This window comes from Orycteropus afer, unplaced genomic scaffold, assembly GCF_000298275.1.
Source record: "Orycteropus afer afer isolate SDZICR_OR568_19922 unplaced genomic scaffold, OryAfe1.0 scaffold00476, whole genome shotgun sequence".
Classification (NCBI taxonomy): domain Eukaryota; kingdom Metazoa; phylum Chordata; class Mammalia; order Tubulidentata; family Orycteropodidae; genus Orycteropus; species Orycteropus afer.
The window spans coordinates 569,108-578,566 of record NW_006922063.1 but is presented as its reverse complement, the minus strand read 5'-3'; the positions used below and the strand labels follow the sequence as shown (position 1 = coordinate 578,566).

At 46.1% G+C, this 9,459-nt stretch overlaps 1 protein-coding gene across 1 annotated transcript; it reads right to left on the bottom strand.

The window, feature by feature from the left end:
• Nucleotides 1-8,472: 8,472 nt before the first annotated feature.
• FFAR3 (free fatty acid receptor 3) lies at nt 8,473-9,459 on the bottom strand. Its single transcript, XM_007954880.1, has one exon. The coding sequence runs from the start codon at nt 9,457-9,459 to the stop codon at nt 8,473-8,475; it is 987 nt and encodes a 328-aa protein (XP_007953071.1).

The window sequence follows — 9,459 nt, the reverse complement described above, 5'->3', positions numbered from 1 at the left end:
CCACCTTTTGTGTGCTGTGTAAATAATGTGCTGCACTTTTCTCTTCAAGTCCTTGCTTTCACATATTTATTTATTTATTTATTTATTTATTTATTTATTTATTTTTGTCGTTGCCTTAATCAGTCTTATTGAAGTTTAATTTACATATAATGAAATGCACCTATTTTAAGCAATAAATTTTGACAAATTAAGATATCCATGTAACCGCCCCCCCCATGATCAAGACATAGAACATTTTCATCATCTTAAAATGCCCTTCTGGTATCTTCCCTGTTAATCTCATTTAACCTGTCCCCAGTGCCTGGCAACCTCTGATCTGTTTCTGTCAGAGTTTATATTGTTGCCCATGTCAGTAATTTATCCCCTTTTATTTCTGAATTGTGTTCCATTATATTGGTATACCACAGTTTTTACATCCGTTCTCTTGTTGATGGACACCTGGATCATTTGTACTTTTGAGTTTTTATGATCAAAGCTCCTATAAGTAGTTGCATACAGGTCTTTGTATGGACACTGCTCTCATTCTTCCTGAGTAATCCATATGAAGACATTTCTGACACCTCCACAGCCCCATATGCACGTTTCTCATCTTGCAGAGCCCTGCTCGGGCTGCGTCCTCGCAGGACTGGTCTGCGTGTAGCAGCGGGGGTGTGGCTGTGCACTCTTATGCAGCACACCCTATGGGATGTGCCTCCTTTAGCCTGTGCTTATTGGTCTGTTTGTTCAATTCCCCCTGAAGCATTCTCTTCTGCTTGCATCTTTTCTCAGTTGACCTTTTGATTCACAGCAAGTTATGCGATTGTTTTCCAAAAGGTAAGTAAAAAAGGAGTCAGTTATTTTAATGGTTGAAGCCTTGAAGGTGTTAGAAAGATGAGAGTTGTGCTCTAAACATAAAAAAGCACAAGAAAACGATTATTATAACAAGGGCGGGGGCTGGGAAAACAAGGCCAGCAGCCAGCAGCAAACCCCTAATTGTGTGTGTTGATTGTGAATGGCAAATAGACATCTGTTAGTTGCCTCTGACTCACAGGGGCCCGTGTACAACAGAAGGAAACACTGCCCCATCAGGCACCACCTTCACAATCCGTGCTGTGCTTGAGCCCGTCATTCAGCCACTGTGTCAATCCATCTCTTTGAGGGTCTGCCCCTTTTAGCTGAACTTCTGCTTTACCAGGCATGATCTCCTTCTCCAGGGAGTGATCCCATCTGACAACATAAACAACATAACAACATGCCTTCAGACATCATCTGAAGTGGAGGAGACAGAGTCTGGTCATTCTCGCTTCCAAGGAACATTTTGTCATCTTCATATGGGCACTATGTGCATACCCCATAGGCAAAAAGACTCTTGTTTCCAGGAACAGTGAACAGGACCAAACGCCTTTACACAGGACCATATTGCACGTGATCCCCACATGACTGGATCAGCCCTCTTCTGTTTCCATGATGACTGAAGTTCCACAATAAGCATTGGAAGCTTTATCAATAAAGGGAGGAGAGCTTGCAGGTGATAGTCAGTTAGATGATATGTGACTTTAGAAAGGGTCCATATAGCCCCTGCCAGCAGGCTCCCAAAAGCCTCTCTCTGAAAGAGGCCAATGTTGACATCTTGGTACCAGAGATACTGATACTGACTAGAACCATGAGAAATCTCCCCTTGGTCTAGCAGTAATAGGTAAGGCAAGCACTAAGATTGCATAGCTCCTAAAATGCAAATATGACAGAGGTTAGAAATTCCAGAATCATAAAAAATTTTAAAATAAGAGAGAATGTCATTGGGTAGTCTAGGAGGTCCTAGTAAAATATAGGATGCCAAAGTATAGGAGCTCTGGTAACGTAGTGCATCAGGCATTTGACTGCTCAACCTTCCTTCCGAGGAGTGGCTGGGGGGGTTGGGCCACCCGCCCCTCCTCGGAAGGAAGGTTGAGCAATCTACTTCCGTAGTGATACGACCTTGGAAACCCAAGGAGGGGTCGCTATGAGTTGGGTCTGACTTGATGGCACATAACAACAACAACAAATATAGGTCAATCAGTGACTGCAAGCTACAGAATATCTGGCCAGTAATGACTCAACCATAGGAATGTTTATTAACAATAAGTTTGGAGGTAGGTGATCCCAACTTAACAATGCCATCAAGGGCCTAGATCTTTTCTTCTGCTCTGTGTCACTACCTGGCCCCAAAATGCCTGCTGCACTTCAAACATCACATCTTCATGTGAGAGCTCCCAAACCAGGAAGGGGGAAGACAGGAAAAAGAAGGAATACATATATCCCCACACATCTATCTCTTTACCTTGGAGAGCAAGCTTTCCCAGAGACCCTCAAAACCCAAAAATTCCTTACCTTTTCTTTTGGCCAGATTGGACCACATGTTGAAGTCAAGATTGTCATGAGAAGTGGCAATCATGAGCTAACCTCCAGGGTTGAGGTCAGCCACAAAGAGTGATAATCACTTGTAGGGAGTGTTCTCATCAGTTTGTTTTTCTCTTTGTAAATATCTAAAGGAAAATCACCCCCTTCAAAAAAATTCTTCTGTACCTCATTCTCTTTTCTGAAACATTTTCTGCCTCCTGGGTGTACATCTCCATGAGGGGTGAACTCTGCCTTGTCCCCTCTTCTACTCGTGTCTAGCAGCATTCATCCCCTCTAGCCTATCCTTTCACTAGAAGGTGCTCCCAGCATTTCTTTCCCAGAATACAGACTGCCATCTTGCCGCCTTGATCTGCTACCAATGGATGGTTTTCCAGAACTAGACTTAAAGGGAAGTCAACACATTTCTCACAGATGTTACAGAGTTTTGGGGGCCTCACCTACCTGTACATCTTGAGAGGCTTTTTTTTTTTTAACCAGAAGGGGAAATTTGTCAGAGGGAGGTAGGTCAGAAGTTAAGGAACTTCTCATACTATTTTGTTCTCTTTGGTCCCCTTCCTTCCCAACTCTATGTCCCACTTCTAATTACTCCCCTTTTCCGGGATCTATATTCTGAAACTTCTTCCAGGTGTCTGTCTATTTTTATTGATGTTCTGCTGTCTCCCTTTGTGTGATTGTTGTAACTAATTTTACTGACTCCCAAATTTCTTACTCACCTTGATATGTTCTTCACTTCCTTCCACCCTCTTCTGACTCATGACCTGGTACAGTTTTTGCTCCCTTCCCGGGATCCAATGGAAACAGATTTATCTCTTTTGTCTTGCATCACAGCTTCCCTTGACCCACCAGGAATGTACATACGTGGAGAGGTCACTTGCTGAAGCATCCAGGTGATGTACTGAACTGAGGGAAACACTTCAAGTCAGCCTGTCTTGCCCATTGGGTAGTTTCTCATTCCCTTTCCTGCTGGCTGCCTCTGTCCTTCTCTCACTGACACTCGTTTATTGATCAGCTCTGGGTCTGATAGTGGTTTTCCCACTCACTGTCTTTTGTCACAAAGGAGCTCTGGTGGTGTAGTGGATAAGGCATTTGGCTGCTAACCAGAAGGTCAGCGATTCAAACCCACCAGCCGCTCTGCAAAAGGAAGATGGGATGATCTACTTCCTTAAAGATTTACAGCCTTGGAAACCCAGTGGGGGTCACTATGAGTCAGAATTGACTCGATGGCAGTAAGTTTGGTTTTGGTTTTGGATCTTTAATCATGCTTATAGAACCATTTATGCCAGTTTCTTGGATCACTTCCCTAGGGTTCTGGTCGCATTTGGTGATTTAAAACTTCTCATTTTCTCCTCATTCCTCTGCAATGTTAGACTTGACCTGGCCTTGGGAACCTGGGGCAGGGATGGGTCAGGTCTACCCTTAGACCTATTGTCCTGGCTTGTGCTGCTTCAGGTTTTGGGGAAGGAGACTCCCTCCTTCTGGAAGGGAAAAGAGTTCCTCCTCTTTGATGGTCATCAGTTCGTTCCTCCCAATATCCTCCTAAGCTTTAAAAATGGTTTTTGTTAGTTTAACCTCCCATTCCTGCTTGGAAAATCTGAGTTCCTTTGACACAGAGAAGCAGCTTTGACTTCCGCCCCACCAGAGCCTCAGATAAGGAGTTTCTAGGCACAACATTCTTGCTTTATCTTTACTTTGTACTTCCCCAAAAAACAGAACTTGATTCACTTCTCTGCCCAGCCTGGTGTTGACCTTTTTACACACAGCCCTGCTGTGCTTTGAGCCTGTTAAGTACGGCTTTATATCAATTTCACCTGAACTCCACCTTGACCCCAACTCCAGCAATAGCCTTTGTAGATGCCCATGCTTCCTCTAGCAGGGTCTTTGTTGCCAAAAAAAAAAAAAAAACAAATTCATTGCCGTGGAGTGGGATCCAACTCATAGCGATCGATCCCTCCCTGGGTTTCCGAGGTGGTATCACTATGGAAATAGATTGCCCAACCTTCTTTCTGAGGAGTGACTGGAAGGTTTGAACCTCCAGCCTTCTGGTTAGCAGTCAAATGCCTTAGGCACTACACCACCAGAGCTCCTTCTCTTGCTGCAGCAAGGTACTAAACCTGACTCTGGTGAACACATAGACACAGTATATCTATGGTATTAAAATATCCTGGGCCAGGAGGGGAGGTAGTCAGTAGGAAGGAGGGGAAAAAAAAAAAAAAAATCTCCTTGAGAGGGAAATTAGGCCAAAAAAAAAAAAACAGTTGAGAAAGAGTACTTTAGCTAATATTGAGTAGCTTTTAAGGAGCTCTGGTGGTGTAGTGCCTAAGGCATTTGATCACTAACTGGAAGGCTGATGGTTCAAACCTACCAGCCATTCCTCAGAAGGAAGACTGGGCAGTCTACTTCCATAGAGATACCGCCTCAGAATCCCAAGAGGGGTTGCTATGAGTTGAATCAACTCTATGGCAGAGACTTTAGTTTTTTTGTTTTGTTTTGTTTTCAGTGGATAAGGCATTTGGCTGCTAACCAGAAGGTCAGTGGTTCAAACCCACCAGCTGCTCTACAGAAGGAAGATGGGGAGATCTGCTTCCATAAAGGGAGCTGGGAACACTATGAGTCAGAACTGACTCAATGGCAGTGAGTTTGGTGAGTGAGTTTTGAATAGCTTTTGGCGTCCTCTGTAAGTCCCAAGTACTTGCTCTCTTTTTCAGCTAAAATGTGAATTCTGGCCCCTGTTTTGGGAGATCCAATCCCTCTCCTAACATCCCCAGAATTTTTGCCTTGTCTGTAATCCCCTCACCCATGGGAGACTCACACTTGCTTGCTCTGGTGAGAGTGCAGGGCATTCCATTGCTCACATGCAAATGCTCACTCTGCTGTTTCTCTGCCATTCTCCTTCCCCCTGCCTAGACAGGCACAGGGCTACAAGCCACAGAAACGCACCTCCTCTTCTTGTGAGCAAGCCCATTCTCGGAGATCCCTTTTCCCTTAATTCTAAGAGATATGAAAATGGCTACGACTCCCCTTACGACCACCTAGATGATTGTCTCAGCCTCTGATGACTTAACATCTGCCCCACCTCCTCCTTAAACTCACTGCCCTTGAGTTGTTTCCAACTCATAACGACTAACAGTGATCCCTCCTTATTTCCTTGTTTCTGAAGCGGTATCTCTACGGAAGTAGATTGCCCAATATTCCTTCTGAGGAGTGGCTGGTGGGTTTGAACCACCAACCTTCTGGTTAGCAGTCAAATGCCTTAGGCACTACACCACCAGAGTTCCCACCTCCTCCTCAGTCTTTGGTTTATATGAACTGGGGTGGGTGTGGTGCTAGGTGATGATTGGGACAGCAAAGCCAGTTACATTGCCACTTATTCATCTTAATAAACTCTGGGGGAGGGGTCAGACGACCATTGTTTGTGACTCTTTTTAGAATGTAGGGTTTTCAACTCCTCTTTGTCCTCAGCTTTGGATCCTCATTACTAGTTCTGGGGTTGAATGGAATGCTCCATGTGATACTTCATTTATGTCACCCTTGTTCCCTTTCTAAGCCATGTAGGCTCTTGTTAGCACCAATTGCTTACCAGTTGCCAGGGCAGCTCAGTGCCTTGGGACAGTCAGATGAGCTGTGGGATAGAAGACAGCTCATGGCTTTATCTCTCTATTTACTAAATGACCAGTAACCAAACCAAACCCGCTGCTGTTGAGTCAATTCCAACTAAATGACACATTTCAATGAAAATAGCTCCTAAGAAGATACAGGTCTTTGCAGTAACCTGAGGTCAACCATACTAATTATCTTAGTTTATTATTAATAATAAAGTTTTTTTTTCTTTTCAAGATGGCTTCTTTACTGAGAAGAGGATCTACCAACCCAGATAGTTGATCTGCTTTGCATCTTGTTGTAGTTTTCATCATGAACTGTCTGTATTTGTACATTTGTACTCTGGCAAGGCTGAGGATGACACCGAATTGTGCACATAAGAGACAGATGACAGTTGCTAATACCAACCAGTGTGCCCACAATACTCCATTACCATTAACACCAAACACCAGGCTACAGATAAACACATAAATGCCTGAGAGGATCAGATGGAGGTCAGTGAACAGGGGTATACTCTAGAACAAGGATAGATTCAGCTGAGGCTAATCTTGCGCAGACACCGGTGATACAAAATACCTGCAATCCTTACAGAAACAATAGAAGTCAGACACCCAGACACTATGGGAGAGAGATCCAATAGATCTACCTTCTCAGGACCATAGTACTGGGGGACACCAGACTCAATTGGCACAACAAAATACGTAAAAGCTTTGTTCTGCATCCTACATTGGTGAATAGCAACTGGGGTCTTAAAAGCTTTCAAGTGGCCATCTAAGATGCAGCTAATGGTCTCCTAGCATCAGAAGCAAAGAGGAATGAAAAAAAAAAAGGGGGGGGGGCATTTGGAAGCGATTCAGCCCTAGGGCACGATGGCCCTCAAGACCAGAAGAACTAGATGGTGCCCGGCTACCAATGCCAACCAGTCAGGAAAGGATCAAATCTGGAGATCCTGGATAGAGTGGGAGGGAAAACATGGAACAAAATCCAAAAACTCAATGTTGTTGTGTGCCGTCGAGTCAGACCCGACTCATAGCAACCCCTCCTTGGGTTTCCAAGGCAGTATCACTACAGAAGTAGATTGCCCCATCTTCCTTCTGAGGAGTGGCTGGTGGGTTGGAACTGCCAGCCTTCTGGGTCAAATGGAATCTGATGAGACCCCCAGTACTATGGCCCTGGAATACATTCTGCACCTGGAATAAAATGTACCCCCAGGGGCTGGCTCTCAGCCCAATAGTTAACAAGATGTACACGCAGACCACTCAACCCAGGATGACTCACCCGCATAAAAAAAAAGAAAGAAAGAAGAAAATAGCTCCTAAGAAGATACAGGTCTTTTCAGTAACCTGAGGTCAACCATGCTAATTATCTTCATTTATTATTATTAATAAAATTTATTTTTTTTCCAGATGGCTTCTTTACTGGGAAGAGGTTCTACCAACCCAGATAGTTGATCTGGTTTGCATCTAGTTATAGTTTTCATCACAAACTGTCTACATTTGTACTCTGGCAAGGCTGCCTCTTCTGGCTTTGGGGTCCAGGTGACAGCGGATGTTACACAGCGCAGGCAGAACAGCAGAATGGGTTGGGAGCATGGGTTTCAGAGGCAGATAATTCCAGCTTCATATCCTGCTTCATTTACTTATCAACTATGGCATCTCCAGCAAGAGACTCCACCTCTATGTGTTTGCTCCTCATCTGTAAAATGAGGCTAATCGTAGTACCTACCGTGTGGCTATTGAGAGGATTGAAGAAGAGAGGTTATCTATTATTTTTATTCCTCCTGACCAGATCCTCTCCCAGGGTCAAGCTGTTTTATCCTTCCATCCCCTAATTCCACCTAATCCCCGTACATCACAAGAAAAGCCAGGAGAATCAAGAAACACCATTCTCTTTTGCTTGCTATCAAATTTATTTGAGTAATTTTTCTTCTGGCATTTTACATAAATGTCTCTGAAGATATGGATTTATTCAGCAACACAAGCGTCTTAGAAAAGCCCATGTGAGAGCAGGACGCTCCCTCATGCCTAGAGTCCTGAAATGGCTGCCAGCCCTGTTTCCCAGACTGCAGACTACCAGTGGGAGCAGCTCTGAGGGGTGGGTTCTTCCCCTCCCTTGTCCTAAGCCACCAGGCAGCCCCCTCAGACTCTGCTCACCCCTTTTAACTCCTTCTTTGCTCTCAGAAAAGCACAGGAGCTGGCAACTGCCACACAAATCTTATTCTACCCCATAGCAGTCTCTCACCCTGACTGCTTCCCAGAGTTAATTAATGGTGTGTGTGAGACGACAAGAGGGAGGGCAGTGTGGGGAGATCAAGAGGTGGGCCTTGGTGAGCACAGCTGTAGAAAGGCTGGGGGTTGCTCAACTCCCGGGCCACATCAGCTCCCAGCCTGCCACTCAGAGGTCCTGCTTGACTTGAGATCGGAATCTTCCTTCTTTCAGAAAACCCAGCTTCTAGCCCAGGCCAGCTGGCCCCCAGTTCCACAGCCCTCCTACAGTCTACTACCTGTTGTCTACCTTGGACGATTCCCGCAGGTTCCCCTTGCCTTCCCGCATGACCTTTAATTCCTCACTACCCTCCCTCCTGCCAGAGCTCCAGACCCCTGCCAACCTCTTCAGCAGCCTCTGAAACTCGGCTTGGAACCCAGATGATGAGAAGTAATAGACAAGGGGATCGATGCAGGAGTTCAGGGTGCTGAGTAGCAGCACATAGCCTCTCCATCCTGGACTTTCACCCTGGATATAGCCCACGACGTGGGACACATTGTAGGGTCCGAAGCAGACAAGGAAGTTGAGGAGTGTGGCTGCCACAAGCCCTGCCACTCTCCTCTGCCGGTAATGGCTTGCTCCTTTGCTAAGGATCCACACCAGGCGGCTGTAGCAGTAGCTGGTGATGAGCAGGGGCACTCCAAAAAGAACCACAGCCATCTCCAGTCGGACAGGCAGGAGAATGGCCAGCTGGTACTCCTGGAACTCCAGGTAACAGGTCCCATTGGTACTCACGTTGTGGCCAGAGCCTGAAGATAATTCGGTGACGTAGACCACACTGCAGTGGCTGGCAGCCAGGAGCCAGCAGGCTGCGCTGACCAGACCTGCCTGTCCTGGCCTTGGCCGGGTCTTGTACCATAGAGGGTAGGCCACACTCAGAAAGCGCTCGACACTCACAGCCGCCAGGAAGAGGGAGGTGAGATAGATGGTGGTGAAGAAGAGGAATCCGGAGAACGGGCAGAGAAAGAAGGGCAGGGGCCACTGCATGCCATTGGTTGCCTCTACCATACGAAATGGCAGGAAGAGCAGCAGGAGCAGGTCTGAGAGGGTCAGGTTGAGCAAGAGCACGTCCACAGCCACCGGGCGGCGCCGCAGCTTGCCCACGAAGATGACAAGGGCCATGAGGTTGAGGGGGAGCCCCACGAGGAAGGTGAAGAGGTACACAGAGAAGTAGAGCCAGTTGTTGCCAGGGAAGAAGGACTGGTCTGTGTTTGTGCCCAT

Coding starts and splice junctions, on each gene's coding strand:
- FFAR3 (XM_007954880.1), bottom strand. CDS start 9,459: ATGGGCACAAACACAGACCAGTCCTTCTTCCCTGGCAACAACTGGCTC.